This window comes from Poecilia formosa, unplaced genomic scaffold (assembly GCF_000485575.1).
Source record: "Poecilia formosa unplaced genomic scaffold, Poecilia_formosa-5.1.2 Scaffold13, whole genome shotgun sequence".
NCBI classification, from domain to species: Eukaryota; Metazoa; Chordata; class Actinopteri; order Cyprinodontiformes; family Poeciliidae; genus Poecilia; species Poecilia formosa.
Window position 1 is genome coordinate 3,970,477 of NW_006799952.1, and position 16,587 is coordinate 3,987,063.

The following is a 16,587-nucleotide window of genomic DNA, read 5'->3' on the forward strand; positions in this document are numbered from 1 at the left end:
GTATGGAAGTATTGTGTTTTATTATTTAAAGAATTTATAAATAATTCCCCTATGCCGTTTGCTGCACGTCATCCGGGAGACAACACCGCCCAGGAAACACAGAGATGGAAGCATGATGCTGTGGGGATGCTTTTCAGAGACTAACTAGTGTCAGCTTTCAGCATTAATATCGTCTCTGACCAACAGAAAAGTTGGTCACTGTTGATGTCCAACAGAGCAGTCCTAGAAGAAAACCTGTTAGAGGTTACAAAAGACCCTTCAGGATAGCAACAAATATTAACACACAATCAGAGCAAAAATGGAAAATTTTGAATAAATTATTTTTTATTTGCAAGACAATAAAGTAAAGAATTCTGTCACCTCACAGAGACTTTGCATGTCTATCTGTCTGCATATATAAGTTCTTCTCTCTGGGTCTAGAGTATGAATGGGTGAGAGTGCCTGTGTGAATTTGTGCGTGTGTGTGTGTGTGTGTGTGTGTTGGCCCTGTGTTGGAGTGGTGACCTGTCCTCAATGCACCCTCTCTGTGTCTGCAATGAAAGGCTCCAGCTCACTATGACCCCCATAAACAGAACATTTTTATCTGGAGCAGGTAAAACACAAAATTCATGGAAACTTCAAATATTTGCTGTACGCACATCTGATCTGACCCCCGAACAAAGGAGAAGAGCACCAGCAGGTGTGTCCATGTAGATTACATCAATTTTACCATGACAACGTTCCTCACACCTGTTTAAGCATTTTTTTGTTGTAGCGTCTGAGCTGCTGGAAACTGGAGCTGGACTGGAGCCAAAAAGGATGTTTGCGGTCCTTGACTGTAAGGAGCAGACAACACAGTGTTTAAACACAGTACCTCCTGTTTGAACTATTCAGTCCACGTTATCTCTGTGCATATCGCGTTTAAAACAGCTGACCAAGATAACGAGGACCTCCGATACAGAGAAATGTCGTCAGGGCTCTCTCTGTGCGTAACTGGGTCAATACCCAGAAATTAAACACCTTTAGAAAAAAAGAGGTCCTTGTGTCACCTCAGTCAATTTTTTTTTTTTTTATTATTTGACTTCAGACTGAGCAGATTCTGATAAGCAGACTCTACTCAACTGATTCAAAAGAAGAATCAAAACAAGTACATCAATACAACTAATATGCACATCCAAAAATTGCTGATTCATTCCACATCTGTCCAAACATGTACTCTGCTGATTCCTCTAAAAAAAAAAACACACAAAAAAAACTTCTTGTTACGGACGCTGTGTTGAACACACACAAACAAGGCCAACGTTCAACACACAAGGTACCCCGTGAGGTAAGGGTTGGTTAAATTGTGACTGGACATGGGTGTACACTTCATGCAGGTTTTATAAAGGAATTGATAGGTCAGACACTTTGCGGTCGGAACCAGGAGGATATATATGAGCGAGAAGGCAAGTCTCCAGAGGACCAGCACACCTGAACACATCCGCTGTGATTACTGCTCATCCATCAGTCATGAGGGTGGTCAACATTGTAAGTATTATTTTTTTATGTATCTACAAACACCATCTGGAATAGTTATGGGCTAAAAAAAATGATCTATTTGTTATTTTACATGTAGGGACCTGATCCGTCTCTGGCATATCGGCCAAACTTAGAAAACTCCAAGGAGAAAGAAGAATACAGAAACTTTGTGGTGAGTTTGAGCTTTTCTTTAGCTAATAACGACTATTTATCCATCCACTGGTTTATAATTGTAAGGTCGCATGGACAAATGTTTAATACCACATTCATTAAAAAATATTACATTTCTTGCTATGTAGTAATATATTTGGATCATTGGCTGTGCATAGAAAGTAAATACATTAGGTTCTTTGAAACACAGAATAATGTTGAAGTAGATCCAGTTGAGAATGCTGTAATACAAATTTTTGTTCAAAACCAAAAATCCAACTTGCATTTCTTTTTTTTTTTTCATGAAGAAGTGAGAAAATATATTATGGAATCAAAGACCCTTTTGAAGATTATCTTTAAATTTAATCTAAGATATGGAAAGTATTACAAAAATAAGAAAGTGCCGAGGAAGCTTTTTATATTTCAAAAACAAAGTTTGCAGTATGTCCCGTTCTACAATTGAGCAACAAATAATCTTTTTGTTGGTGCCAAAGCATTCAAATTTATTTAAACTGAAAATCTGCAACAGACGTTCAATGAAACAGACACAAACAGTGCAGATTAAAAGTTTGCCTTTTATAGATGACCAGAGAGAACCGATGTGAAATTCGTATGCGTTTAAATTATGGGATCTAAATTAAAGAATGATTTAGCAATAAGTTAAAAAATAGGAGAAACGCATTGAACCATATAAATATGGTTTGAAACTGTCAGCTACTGGTAAGGTTTATACATCATTGTGGAATTGTTTAATTTTCTTAAACCTCCTGTTGAATATTATCTTGTTGTGAAGTACAAACATAAAAATGTCCATTCGTTCAGGAAATTTACCCAAGTATTTAAAAACAATCTAAGAAGTTACCTTTTTCATAAAACTTTTCTGATTTCTGACAAAACGAGATTTTCTATTCATGAGGAGTTCCAGTTTACCTGTCGATGTAAATATTAAAACAATAATATAACATTACTTAATAAAATTCCCTAATGTGTCAAAGAGGAACTTCTCTTTAATCCAGACTCTTCAATCCCTGATATTGCAATGGATGATGGTGCATCGGTGTTGTGAACCGTACTGAGGAACTGTTTCCTTTCTTTTCAGGATGGGAGTCTCTTCAGCAGAGTCTTTAAAACATACAGTGTGATGCACACCAACCAGACGGTGGACTTCGTCCAGCAAAAGGTGAAACAAACAGGGGGCAAACAGCAACAATTAATTATTCAGTTGCTTTCTATTTCAAACTTCCCTGCAAGTTACAAACCTAGATATAGATATAAAAATAAAAGCCTTACCGGTAGTCATACTGCACCCTCTGCAGCACGGTCAATGGACCCACTGCAACCACTCTCGGATGGGAATGATGGAGGCCATCATGTCTCTGGACCAGCTGGTGGACGAGTCTGATCCAGACGTCGACTTTCCCAACTCCTTCCACGCCTTCCAGACTGCTGAGGGAATCCGCAAAGAGCATCCAGACAAAGGTACCTTCTAAAGCTGACGGAAAACAATTACACCTTGTAGACTAGTACGAAGCTTACAGATTGCCCCGTATCGCCTCAGACTGGTTCCAGCTGGTGGGGCTGATCCATGATGTTGGGAAAATCTTGGCCCTGTGGGATGAGCCGCAGGTATGACACAGAGTCTTTTGACTATATCATTTTAAAATATCTGCATTATATTGTGACTTGTATATTTACTGCAATCAAATCTTGCTGTCTAGGTAAATTGGAGTTTATTGGAATTCATATAAGTTAATAAAAAAAAAGTTCTCCACATTTTGTCACATTACAACCCCAAACTTCCCTGTATTTCAACATTAGTTTTTTGTAAAGTGTAAGGAAACTGAAACATTGGAGGGGTAACAAAACTTATTTTCAAAGTTTTATTGCAAATAATTAAAAAAAAGTGTCATGGCAATTTTGAGCTCCCTTTAACTTAATATCCCTTAAACCAATTCAATTGCTTTCAAAAGTCAACTAGTGTCATGAAGTGTGTTGGTTGATGGTGAGGAGATGACGCTGAGACCCAGGTAAAATGATGAATATGATGAACTTAATGATAAAGATGCTCAAACAGTCCAAGACAGGCAGCACAGCAGGAGACAAGCGCACAGCTAAAATGCCAGTAGCAACTGACTAATCAGGACTAACATGTGAGCGAACACAAACCAGGACTTCGCAGTTCCACTGGAGAGTGTAGACAGCAATAGACATTAGACAAACTAAGACCCAACAAGAGGTGGAATTAAATACACACGGGGTAATCAAGGGAATGAGAAACACCTGGGAACAATCAACGGGGAAGACGCAGAGACAGAAACTCACAGGAAGGAACTGAACACAAAAAAACTAAAAATAAATACACAGAAACACGATCATGACAACTAGCTGGTAAAAGGAGCCCCGTGCTAATCAGAGTATAAACACAGCTGTTAGTGAAAAAGGTTTATTAGAACACACCAGTGAACAAACAGCAAAATGAAGACGAAGAAACACAACAGACAGGTTTGGGATAATGTTGTGGAGTTGGTTACGCCAACACAAGGCAGAGTTAGTGGAACCAAGTCTTTGACATTTCACAAAACATTTTTCAGTCCAACATCATAAAATGAAAAGAGAATGACNAGGGAAAGAGAAGCTACCAAGAGGCCAATTATAATTCTGGAAACAATCATTGAAAATATTTCTTTAACAAAGTTGATATTCTTCCTTATTGAGCATGCATATTGAGTAAATCATTTTGTAGCAGCTGACTGTGTGTGTGTGTGTGTGTGTTTGTTTTAGTGGGCTGTAGTAGGAGACACATTCCCTGTGGGCTGCAAGTTTCAAGACTCCATAGTGTTCAGAGACAGCACCTTCCAGGACAACCCAGACGAGAAAAACCCAAAATACAAGTAAGTTTTCTCAGCTTAAATTCTCACTGCTTAAATAGAAATTAAATATGTCCATATTTTATTTTTCACAGATTAAATATAAACAGTACAATCACATGACATGATCAATGGTATTTTCCAGTACAACTATGTTCAACTTTTTTAATTGTGATTGTCAACTGGGTCATTGTTAAAACGATAACAATAATCAACAGTCACATCCAGAGGCCGTTCTTGCATTATAGAAGTTGTGAGTAAAACAGAATTGGGAAACAAAATAAAATGGACACTGGTGTATACTGTGGACAATACAGGATGTGCATTTAATACACGTCACACACTCATCATCACAAGGAGCAACTGCGACATCCTCTTAGAAACACAAAACAGCACCAAGACTGAGGGAGAGCGAAGGAAATAGGATTCAGCATCAGTTTCTTTTCTTTTTTAGGACTGAATACGGGATCTATGAACCGAACTGTGGCCTTGACAAAGTGCTGATGTCCTGGGGCCATGATGGTAAGAAAAGTTATCATAGTTGCCCTAATAGAACACTTTACTGAACCAGAGCTAAATTATATACTGCAATATCATTAAATGCTGTTTAATGACTGAGTTAAACAGCATTTAATGCAATCATTAAGCAGTTGCAGAGAACTGCTTAGACTGTAGAATGCATTGTACTTATAAAGTACAATGAAATATTTGGTGATGCTTGCTGTTCCATTGCCAAAACAGCAGCTGTAACCAGGAGCAAGTTGTTTTTTTTTTCTTTTATAAAACTACATTGCTGGGAAGGAAATATTAAAAGTCCTCATCCTCACTGTATCTGGACATAACTTACTGTCTAGGGTCAAGCTTTAGAAATGCAAAGTGTGAAGTGAAATATAAGTCATGTTTCTGCGTTTACATTGTTCTTTGTTCCTTCAGAGTATCTCTACAGAGTCATGAAATTCAACAACTGCGCCATCCCAGAGGAGGTGTGTGAATCATTAAATGAAGTGATCGCCCCCGCAGTTGGCAGACGGGTTGGGGTTTATATCAATTCCAAGGTCTTGACTGAAGGTAGTGCTTTTTTTTGTGTTTGTCCACAGGGGCTGTACATGATTCGATTCCATTCCTTTTACCCCTGGCACTCTCACGGAGATTACACCCACCTGTGCAACGACAAAGACCTGCAGATGCTGCCCTGGGTCAAAGAGTTCAAGTGGGTATATTCCTCTTTCAGAAACACCCTCTCATTTGATTAATAGAGGATTTGACTAGGGAGATCTAACTCTGAATTCTGCGTCTCTGCAGCAAATTCGATTTGTACACAAAAACCACAGATTTGCCCAACGTAGACGAGCTGAGGCCTTACTACCAGTCACTGATCGACAAATACTGTCCCGGAGTGCTGCAGTGGTGAACCAGCAGCAGCAGCAGCACAGACATCAGAAATCAGCTACATGACTATAAAATGTAAATATACATGATTCAATGTTTTATCAACACTTAAGCTGGACTTAGTGCTTTTTTTTTTTTTTGGTTATCACCTTTTGCTTATGGAAACTTCCATCTCTGCAACATGGTTTCTCAAGTCTCATATAATGCTTGAAATTATAGATGAATGTATTAACTTTTTTTTTGTTTTATTGTAAAAAAAAAAAAATCTATATAAAAGCTACTGCAATGTCTCCTGTGGCGTTTCATTTCTAATACTCAAGTATTTACAAAAAGCAAAAAGTGCTGGTCATGATTCAGTGCACAGAGAAAGACAGAGTAGCGAGTGCAAAAACACAGAAAACAGCAGTGATATACATTTACTCCCTTGGAAAAACCCCCAAAACAAACCTGAGCTCAATACTTTGAATTCCATTTTCTGATTTCAGCAACCAGGAATATTTTCTTTCTCAGCATTAGAAATATAGTTGAAGTAAAGCGAAGGCAGAAGAAACTGTGGCTGATGAGGAAGCAGAAATGACCTCTGGCTTTTTTATTTTAAGGCAGGTGGTGATCAAAGTCTAAAACTTCTCTAAAAACTTTCGTCATGATTCTCATCTTTCTTCACCAACTCTTCCTCATCATCATTCTCACCGACCAGCTTTTGTTCGTTTTCCTCCTCCTCTTCATCTTCAGTGTTCTTTTCACTCTCATCCTCCTCTGCCTGTTTTTCCTCTGAATGATCTGACAAGCTTTCATCCCCACCCTCGTTGGGATCGTCCACCTTCTCAGCCGCCTCATCGGTGACTGCAGTCTGCTCTGCATGCCTGTTCTTGTTGCGCAAACCCTGGAGCAGACAGAAGGTGGCGCTACAGGCAAGGAGAGTCCAGATGAGCGTGTGGGCGGGAACGCCTCTGACCTGAGCGCGCACCCACCTCACCGCTTGGGCAACAGCGGTGTTGGAAACCCGACGTGAAGCCGATTTGTCCTGCAGAACATCAAGAAAAAAGAAATCCATAAAAATTAGCCTCACCTCCAAAGGCTTTTGTGTTTTCTGTAAACTAGTAAGGAGGAAAACAATCAATCGACTTGCAGTGAATTGTCAATTAATTAAAGTTAGTTCCAATTCAGTGTTGTAGTGTGGGTGCTGTCCAGAAGATGGCGCCAAAAAACAAAAACAATAACAAAAGATGAACATGTTGAAAATCCAAGATAAGTCTAACATCCATTTAAAAAAAACACACTAGCACAGAAATCATTCAGATAGGCACTTTCACACACACACACAGATGACAACAAATGACTGAGAACAGTAGTAGTGAAAAGGCTTTTGTCATTTTATTATTTATTAACTAATAAAGATTTATTAATTAACTCTCACAGAAAGAAAAGTGGGGAAGCCATCACTGTTTGTCATTCTTCAGTGATCGTAACCATTTATGGACAGATTTACCTTTAGTCCAAACTGGGTGAGCATGCCCTCCAAGAAGGTGTTGCCCAAGTGCACTCTGGGATAGAACTCCTCATCATAGACCCTCCTCCACCAGCGCTCTGGAAAAGATCTGCATGGATCCAAACATGGATCGATCTTCATTATTCTGATTTACACGCGTGAGGCAAAGATTACATTTCTGATTTCCTAATGTTTTTCCACACAAAAGACTTATCAAAACAAGTCTTGATTTAAAATTTAAGGTTTTGCACTTTCAGACACGACGACATTTCTGCAAAATATCTGAGGAAAATAATAGTTGTTTTTTTTTTTAGATTTCTACAATTGTGCAACCAAAAAACTGAAAAATGAATTGCAAAAGGCTTATAAAATTACAACCACAAATGTCAATGTATTTCATTGTGATTTTATGTGAAAAACCAACACAACTCATGAATAAAGGAGTTGAATTCAAATTAGGACAAAGTTTTAGAATTGTTCAAGTCAAAAATGTCCTACCTTTCTAACATCAACCTCTCAGTCATTTAAGTCTGTTGCATTAAAAAAAAAACAGTTATATCCGCTGCAGGTAGGGTTTACATAAGGATCCAGAAACTATAAAATGGGGATATGGCACAAGGAAGGAACAAAGAAACAAGGAATAAAGTCTGGAATGAAGTCAGATCCGGAAACTACTGAAAATTCCCAAACTTGCGAAAATGCTTGGAAAACATTTTTCATTTTTATTTTGCTTCCCAGTGATTGCGCTATACTTTGTGTTGGTCTATCACATGAAATCCAGATTAAAAGCCCATGTTATGGTGACAGACTTTAAAAAAACAGAAAAGAAAAGTTTGTCACCATAACTTAGAAAATGGGAAAAGGTTCAAGGAGTTTAATTAGTGCTGTAAGAAGTTGCACATCAAAATGTGGCTGTAATGTTTCATTGCTGGTGGAGAAACGGTGAGCACTGACCCATCGGCCTTTGGTTCAGTAAACCAGTATCTGTAGCGGTGAGCTCGCAGGTATGTGGGCGGCTCCTCGTGAAATGGATACTTGGATACATCCGTCTGGATCAGTTCAATCACTGCAGGAGCAAAATGAAAACTTTAAGAGAACCATTTGTTCCTTGTTAAATAAAAAAAATGAATGATTTAATCTTGGTTTTACAGGGAATTCAACACAATTTCAGGAAGACAACGGTTTCATCTTTCTGTGGATTCATGCTTTCATTCCCTGATTTCTTTCAGAGAATGAAAACTGCGGCATGGGAAAGAAGATACAGATCTGACCCAGTTTCAAACTAAAAAAAAAAACAAACAAACAAAAAAACTGCTCCATTTGTTTCAGTTTTCATTTGACAAGAACTCAAAAGGGTTTTGCACCTTCTCTTTTGCCTTGCAGGAGTCGGTACATCAGACTGGTGAACCACGGACTCTGGGTTTGAGGCCCCAAAGCTGCAAACCACATCTGCCAGTCCAAGCGAGGCTGATGTGGCGTCACCACTGGGGGAGACGCACTGACGTTCCCCGGCTTGTACATGAACTCAATTTCCTGCGAGGACAAATCAGAATCATGTAAACAACTCGCATACTGCGAACAGATATACCTTAAACCGTCACTTCACCGTCCATGTGTTCCCATCGTTGCTCCCTTCAATGACCACCTCTGGCCTCCCACCCACTCCCGTCATCCTTCTGAACAAGCCATAGGAGTTGACTAGCTGGTAGCGATCCACCAGTCCGTACGCCTGACGCACCCCCGGCCACAACCTGGAGTGAGAGTCATACTCTACGTAGCTAAAAGGCACCTGAAAAAACAAAACAAAAAAAAGGTAGAGAAAACTACAGTGAGATTTGTAAGCCATCCATCTTGCAACTCTTGATTTTCCAGCACCCACCAGACTGACTGCAAACATCGACGCAGCAGCAGCGGCAAACACCGTCCACTGGATCATCCCCCAAAAGCGCTTCAGAAAGCCAGAGATGCACGCACACCTGCACATGAACTCACATTAAAGTAGGATGAACAACTTGAATGAAAAGGATCCAAAAACGGAGAACACGCTACACACCTGAACATGGATGCGACCAACTCCCAGGTGAGCGAGAGGACACCGATCCAGATGCAGGGGATGGTGACGGTCTTCAGAAACTGGTTGAACTGGTGGTATGTGAACGCTGCAAACGTCAAATGAATACCAAAGCAATGAAGTGCAAATCTTTCCAAACGTTTCTTGGAAACTGAAGCAGAGCTACCGACCTGTGCGCGATGAGACGGCGTTCTTGGCTGAATCCACCTGCAGGTCGAAGCAGATAATTGTTCCGAAGATCGTGAGAGCCCAAACTAGCAGCTCCACTAAGCGAGAAAGCCACAGCAACAACTTAGAGTCTATGGAGAGAAAAATAAACAAATAAGTAGAATTAATGTGTTTCTGCAAACAAGATGCTTTTTACAATTTCTGATCATCTTGAAAAAGAAAAAGAAAAAAAAAAGGTTGTCAAAGGTTGATTTAATACTAATTAAGTCTGATCTGTAGGTTTGACAAATCTTTAATGAACTCAGCATCCAATTTTTTGGAGTTTGGTACAGAATAATATGTTCCGTTATTGGCATCTGGAACAAAATAAGTAAAATTGTTGGACGTGAGTATGCTACTCCAGGATTTCCTACAGTATATTATAAGCCTGGTGGGCCACCAGGCTTTATTTGTGCCCCCACCAGGTTTAGCATTGTTTATTTATTTATTTATTTTTTTTCTAATTATTGCCTTTTTTAAGACTTTATAGTAGGTGTTTAGGTATTAATCTTCCAGTAATGCATAACTATCAAGTGATATTTAAATATTTTCTGTCAACTTTTATAATTTTTTAACTCAAAATCATGGCGGGTGGCTGGATGACTGCCCTAGTGCCCCTAGCACAGCAAGTTTTCTGGGGGAAACCCTGTAAACTAAATATTGATTTTTTTTAAATCAGGAACTGACAGCAACCCTGTGTCGTTTTCAGTGAGATATGTCAAAAACCAAAAAATGATGGGTAGAATGTCACAATTAAGGTGTTTTGAACCAAATCAAATATATATGCATTAATGTTAAGTCCCCTACATTTATTAGATTTTTGATTTTTAGGACACAGAAAAAAAAAGTGTAGAAAGCCAAACATTTTGCCATGCTTAATTTTTCCACCCTTATACAGAAGTGGAAATGGCTTAACCTAGAATAAGTTTGTTCTCAATTAATTGAGCTATTTCTAAAGCTAAATAGGCTGTTAATTCAAATTCAACGTCCAGTTATAAACAGTACTTCCTCCCTACCATTCAGTCATGATCATTGCTCTTCCTAAACATGAATACATGATTGTACAGACATATTTATGCATGTGTACTGAACATGGAGTAACACCAATAATTTAAACATTTATCTTTTTTTTTTTTTTGCATAGTGGTGATAAGAAGTAACCTAATGAAAGCAAAGTTCATACTTTTCCAAACTCACTTTATGTTATCCCTGTCTAAAAATTGAAAACTTAATTATAGATTTTCAAGTCTGATACATAATCCACCAACGAGAAATGCTTTCTTTCTTTCTTTCTTTCAAAATGTTCTACATCTACTCAAAGTGTAAACAATAAAAACTGCTTTGCAGGTTAGCCATTGCAAGAAACACAAGTGAATTGCTAGGATGTACCGTTGTTCTCGTCTCCAGACTTGTCTGCTTTGCGGAGCCAGAAGTTGACGTGGCGGTCATCCAGAAGGGACAGACAGAGGGTCACCGTCAGCAGATTGAAAAAGTTGTAATTACCGGACAAAATGATGAGCACCTGAAGAAGCAACTACACAGAGAACAAAAACAATCCAATTTACAAACAAAACTTGGTTTTTAATAGAAACGCACTGAGAAATCTGCTTGTGATCGGAACTGGCCAATTTTCAGCAAAAAAAATAAATAAAAAATCTAGTATTTGCCTTATTAGTAAATGAACAACTAATAAGGCACTGACAACAACACCCTTCAGTGTGGAAGTTTTGACTGAGTGAAGAAGGCCCTGCAAGGTCTGCAATTAGCCATTTGCTGTGTAATTGAGCTAAAAAAAATGCAAAAGCTAAACCTTGCCTTAAAGGAAATCAAAGGGTTTATGGAGGAATTGGACTTTTGCAGCAACAAAGACTGGAACAAAAGTAGCTTAGAGAACAGTCAATCAATGAATATCTGGAATTTCAGAAAGCATTCAAGAATGCCATTTCAAACTTCTCTTCTCACCTGCATATAAAAGGCGGCAAGTCGCAGCCGTCGCAAAGGACTGAAGAAGAGAAACGGTACAGGGATTTCTATAACGAATGTTCCCACTACGCTGAGCTTCTGCCACCAGACCGGCAACTGGTGGGCAAACCAGGCCAGTGGAGTAGGGATGCACTGGGTTTCATAATGATATGTCAGAGCTGTTCAACACAGACACAAGGAACATAAGCCATCAGACAGATTTTCCAACGAAATCCGGTAACACCTGCAGCATTTCGTGCAACCAACACTTGTACCTGTGAGGCCCCACCAGGTGGGACAACGTGAGGTGAGCTTCACCACTCCAGAGGCAAACATCAGCCTGAAGAGCAGCCAGCGAATCAGCCAGAAGGTCACAGGATCGTGCTCTCTGACCACTCGAGATCCCCTGATTAATGTCAGGGGAGCCACGAGGACACAGAGGAACCCGGTCTCAAGCAGCAAGTTGTCCCTGCAGGGCGGAAAAAAATAAAATAAAATAAAAAGGAGGCAGGAAAACTTGCAGGAAGAGAAGAAACTAGAGGATCTCATCATGAGTGAGTTATCTGCAGTTCTGCTGCACAGCAGCAAAGCCAAACATCACTACAATGGCAAAGCAGCGTCCCTCTGTTGTTTGTAGAGACTGTGTGAAAATGAAAACTGAACTGGCCTGCACATCTTAATGTGAGGAAATGACTGTGCATTACAATCACAAGCTTCAACATATTAGAAATGTGAAAAGTGTGGCATGCTGCATTTTTATTTGTGATCCTTAATTAAAGCCACTGAGACCAAGTAACTAAACAGCATATTTCTTGCATACATTCAAAACGTTTGGTGTGGAGAAGTACCAACACAGACCTTATCTTTTTTTAACCCTCAACGAAGGACAGGAAAGTAGGTCAGAGTTAAAAGGAGGAATGAAGGAACTCAGTGCAGGTCAATACAGGAAGAAAACCTGTTAGAGGTTGCAAAATACTTGAACGTGGAGCAGAGGTTCATCAAACATCAAGATAGATCCAGAACTGGAAAGCATATTTGATAAGAGCATGTGTTTGTCAGACCGGCTTAGTCAAAGTCCAGGTCCATATTTGTTTGAGAATTTCTGGGGATACTTGATAAGTAATAATCAGATAATTCCACATCCAATCTGACTGAGTTTGATTTGTCAGATTGGATGACAAATCCAATCTGACAACGATGAAGGATCATTTTCCTTCATCATCCGTCTCTGATTTGTGCTCAGTTTGTGGTTGTATCAAAAACACTTACCACTGGAAGTAAAGGAACACCTGGCCTACCTGTAATAGGGAAACACTTTTAGGCAAATAAAAAAAACATACTGTGTCAGAGAAAAGAGGAAAGGAGGCAAAGGCCACCGCAAACTCACTTGGTACATAGACAAGTACAAGGCCCAGAGGCAGAAGAAGACCAGGCTGTCCCTCAGAGGCTCCAGCAGCGAGGCTGCCAGGCTCAGAGCGGCCCCGGTGAGGCACAGCAGCTCCATGGCCGTTTGGGTGTCCAGGCCCAGGAGGGGCCCCAGCCACAGCAGGGTGGGAGAGGTCAGCAGCTGTTCCAGCAGAGGCTTCCCAGTGTACCGCAGCTGCCAGCGGGCAGGGAGCAGCCCATCATTCCCATACAGACCTGGATACAAAGAATGTTAATTAGTCTGGGATTAACTTTTCTATTGTCAATGTGTGCAGATTTTGCATTTGAATTTGATATTTCAAACTCAATACATGCAAGTAAAGCATGAAGGTCTGCAATTAAGCTGAAACTGCATTATGGAACTACTTTCTGGAACTGCATACATCATAATGTTTTAGTGAAAATTGTGTTAACGTGCTTAAAGACACATCCAGCATGTGACCATATTGTCTCGCAGGTAGGATTTCTCTCTGCAGCTCATAAAGTTAGCTCAGTACGCAGAACAGCAGAAGTTTCCAGGCGCTCCTTCACCACGTAAACACAGCAGCACAGGAAGCCTCATCTAGAAGTTTTTTCAGCTAACAATGCTAACGCGGCGCATGGAGCAGAGGGAGAGAGAGAGAGAAAGATGGCTTCGTTCAGTCTCACCTGGTATCTGAACGTAGAGGGACACAAAAGCTACCATGTAGATGAGCGCCATGCACCAGAGGAACAGGCGCCGAGGTAGGATAATTTCCCCCATGTCTGACCACCGGCCACCGAGGTTCTTCCCTCCACATACGCCGCTTGTCTCTGTGCAGCAGGAAGGAAGCTGCAAGCGGGGATTTGACGAGCGGGAGACACGTATTAAACGGGAAAAGTTTCTGAAATCACCTGAGCGGCCACAAGGTGTCGCTGCTGCTCCTTTCAAACACATGTTGCGTTTAAGTACTCCTGTGTAAAATGGGTAACCAGTGTTCACACCCTGTGCGTCCCTTTGGAAATATTATTTGATGTTAGAATGTGTTTTATTACTTACTTTTCATAAGCTTTTGAAAAACAATAACAGAGGACTGCAGCAGACATGTAGGAATCTTCATTTGGTAAATATGTAGAATGTGAAAAAACAACAGAACAGGTAAAACGAAAAAAATCAGTAATGTATTCTAGATGTATAAGGTGTAAAATCCAAAATATTTTTGTGGTTAAAGTGAACACTATTTTATACATTTTACAATGCATTTTAGTCCAAATGGGCGGTTTCTCTGTCAGGTCACACTGAAAGTATGTGCTTCACACAAAAAGGTTAATAGTGGCCAACCACCTCCAGCCTCCATTTCCTGTGTAAAGTCATCAACTTCTCTGTAAATAACAACCCAATGCAAAAGTTCACACATAGATTTGAGCTTGAGCTATTTTGCAAACATTCACACTAAGGTGTATATGTTTTTAATAAATGACTCATGATTGTATTTGCTAATATTTAACATTTTGGAGATAGAGCAGCTTGTCAACAAATTAAGCATTTCCCAGAGCAATAAAGTATATCTTGACGGTGTGTAATGCAAACCTAGTAGAAAAATGCATCAAAAAGATTTCAGTTAACTGCGGTGAAAGCAGCTTACAAAGCATTAAGACTGGGAAGCAGAATCCAAAATCCAAAATCCATGCCCCGCCTTTCTATCAGTCTTCCTTTCGTCACATCCAAATAATGCTTGCAGTTATGTGCAAATGATAAATGGTAATAAAAACTATTGTGAAACAATATATCTTAAGGAAAACAAACATTTGGTTTGACATTAGTTTATTGTGCAACTTACCAGGCAAGCATACAGATTCATGGCAATAAAGAGATGCTCTGCATGCTTCTAGTCCAATAGCAAAAGCATCCATGTATATACATTCAAGTTTTAGCCACAACACAGAAAAATGATCACAAAACTACTGATCACACAGACTGGAGTACCTTTAAATCTCTGACAGAGTGATTAAAATCAGGAACGCCCTGCACAGGCATCACAATTCATTCTGTGATGCTATAAAAATACAGAAAAACAAATCTGATTGTACACAATATTTACAGAGTTTATTTTTAGGTGGCACCAACTCTAGAAGATGCTTATTCAGATGCCGGACAGATCAGCAGAGAGACTCTTGAAACTGACGAGGGCCAAAGCAGCGGCGATGAAGCTTGGCAACGTGAAATTTGACGCAGGTGCTACACATAGAGAACATGATCTAAGATTTGCAAGCCTCATGCCTTAGTTAGATCCCAGAATTATTTTTTCCTTTGAAAGTAATCTGGTAGATCCCAACTTGCCCACTTTTTATTTATTTATCTTAATATAAATCCCAAATTGCCCACCCAGAAGGAAATGAACATCATGCTTTCTTTGCTACCTGATTTTTACATTTGAAAATAAATGAGAACTTAAAAATCACAAATTAGCCACTGGAACAGATTTCCCTCAAGGAAATTCTTATTCTACTAAAAATATTTGCATATTACACATTTAATCGAAACATACCTTTTAATTATTCAAAGTAACTTGCCCGATTCTAAACAACAATAACAACAAAAAAAACCTGGTTGGTGACACTATCTTTTGACACTTGCTGAAGAAATAAAAATTAAAACAATACTGTTACAATTATTATCAATACCAGTAGAAATTTAGACAACATGGGAGAACTTTCCCCATGTTGTCTAAACATGGGAAAACAGCATGTTCTGCAACGTGCAGAACATGCTGTTTTCTCTGCACGTTGGAAGTCTCCTGTCATGGCTCCAAATGCCTACTGCAGGCTGCATTGTAGTTTCCTTAGTGGCAGAACTCTTTTTGAAATGGAGACACTTGACTTGCAAGAGAAGCTACGCAAAACACTGCAAGAATCTAACTGCATATAAATGGTTTGCTTGTAAATGCTTGCATCCCTTTTAGCACGGCCACTGAAATTCAGTCTGTGTTTGCAGACCGACAAATTAACTATAGCTGCCTCATGTGTGCAAAACACAAGGAGATGGCCGATACAGTGTTGCTGTGGTCGAATCCCAGTGCGGACGGCTTTAGTGAAAAGAAAAAGCTTCCGATTTAGACGCCCCTTTGGTGATTTTCAACCAATAAGAGCCACATCAATTTCTTTTCAAACACGGAAAGACGTTACGCATATGTTTTCAGATAATACACTGTTTTCAGCACATGTAAGTGTTTTTTATTCTCATTATCCTTATTATTATTATTATCATTGTATTATTATTATAATTATTAATATTATATCTACACACCTTTGGATCTTTGAAAATTTTAAGGCAAATATAAATTCACACAGATTTGGATGGCTAGACTTAAAGAGAGTGTGTTCACTCTGACAGTGTTCCCTGCTGGTGGAAATGGGATCAGCCGTCTCAGAGTCATGTCGCTCCATCAGCTGTACAACTCTGTCCGATATTAGTCATCGAGGTCATGGGCTCCTGGTCTGTCTCTCTGACGCAGATGACAGCGTCCCCGCTCACGTTAATGAGGCACTGAGCCTAAAAAAAAAAAAAAAAA

General features: G+C 39.5%; 3 protein-coding genes across 5 annotated transcripts in view; 1 reads left to right on the forward strand and 2 right to left on the reverse strand.

Moving 5' to 3' along the window:
- The first annotated feature begins 1,309 nt into the window (after positions 1–1,309).
- miox (myo-inositol oxygenase) lies at positions 1,310–6,245 on the forward strand. Of its 2 annotated transcripts, XM_007545697.2 has the most exons (10): positions 1,319–1,506; positions 1,595–1,669; positions 2,747–2,827; positions 2,964–3,126; positions 3,206–3,273; positions 4,429–4,538; positions 4,969–5,036; positions 5,448–5,497; positions 5,612–5,724; positions 5,817–6,245. In XM_007545697.2, exons 1-10 carry the CDS (start codon positions 1,489–1,491, stop codon positions 5,923–5,925), a joined length of 855 nt encoding a protein of 284 aa, XP_007545759.1. In that variant the 5' UTR covers positions 1,319–1,488; the 3' UTR covers positions 5,926–6,245. The 2 variants fall into 2 exon arrangements, with proteins under 2 accessions (XP_007545758.1, XP_007545759.1); XM_007545696.2 differs by having other exon boundaries at positions 1,310–1,506; positions 5,448–5,724.
- On the reverse strand, positions 6,054–13,941 carry lmf2a (lipase maturation factor 2a). Its single transcript, XM_007545695.2, has 14 exons — positions 13,706–13,941; positions 13,020–13,273; positions 12,902–12,930; positions 11,908–12,101; positions 11,633–11,811; positions 11,060–11,204; positions 9,634–9,762; positions 9,446–9,551; positions 9,272–9,368; positions 8,999–9,181; positions 8,757–8,925; positions 8,347–8,458; positions 7,393–7,501; positions 6,054–6,927 (listed from the first exon to the last, which is right to left on the reverse strand). The coding sequence occupies exons 1-14, from the start codon at positions 13,797–13,799 to the stop codon at positions 6,532–6,534; spliced, it is 2,196 nt and encodes a 731-aa protein (XP_007545757.1). The 5' UTR covers positions 13,800–13,941; the 3' UTR covers positions 6,054–6,531.
- An 882-nt stretch (positions 13,942–14,823) lies between these two features.
- c2cd5 (C2 calcium dependent domain containing 5) overlaps positions 14,824–16,587 on the reverse strand; it is a 31,498-nt gene continuing 29,734 nt past the window's right edge. For both annotated transcript variants that reach the window (XM_016668184.1, XM_007545698.2), the window contains one exon: positions 14,824–16,568. In XM_016668184.1, coding sequence (XP_016523670.1) covers positions 16,449–16,568 — 120 coding nt within the window. In that variant the 3' untranslated portion in view covers positions 14,824–16,448. The remainder of the gene's footprint in view (positions 16,569–16,587) is intronic.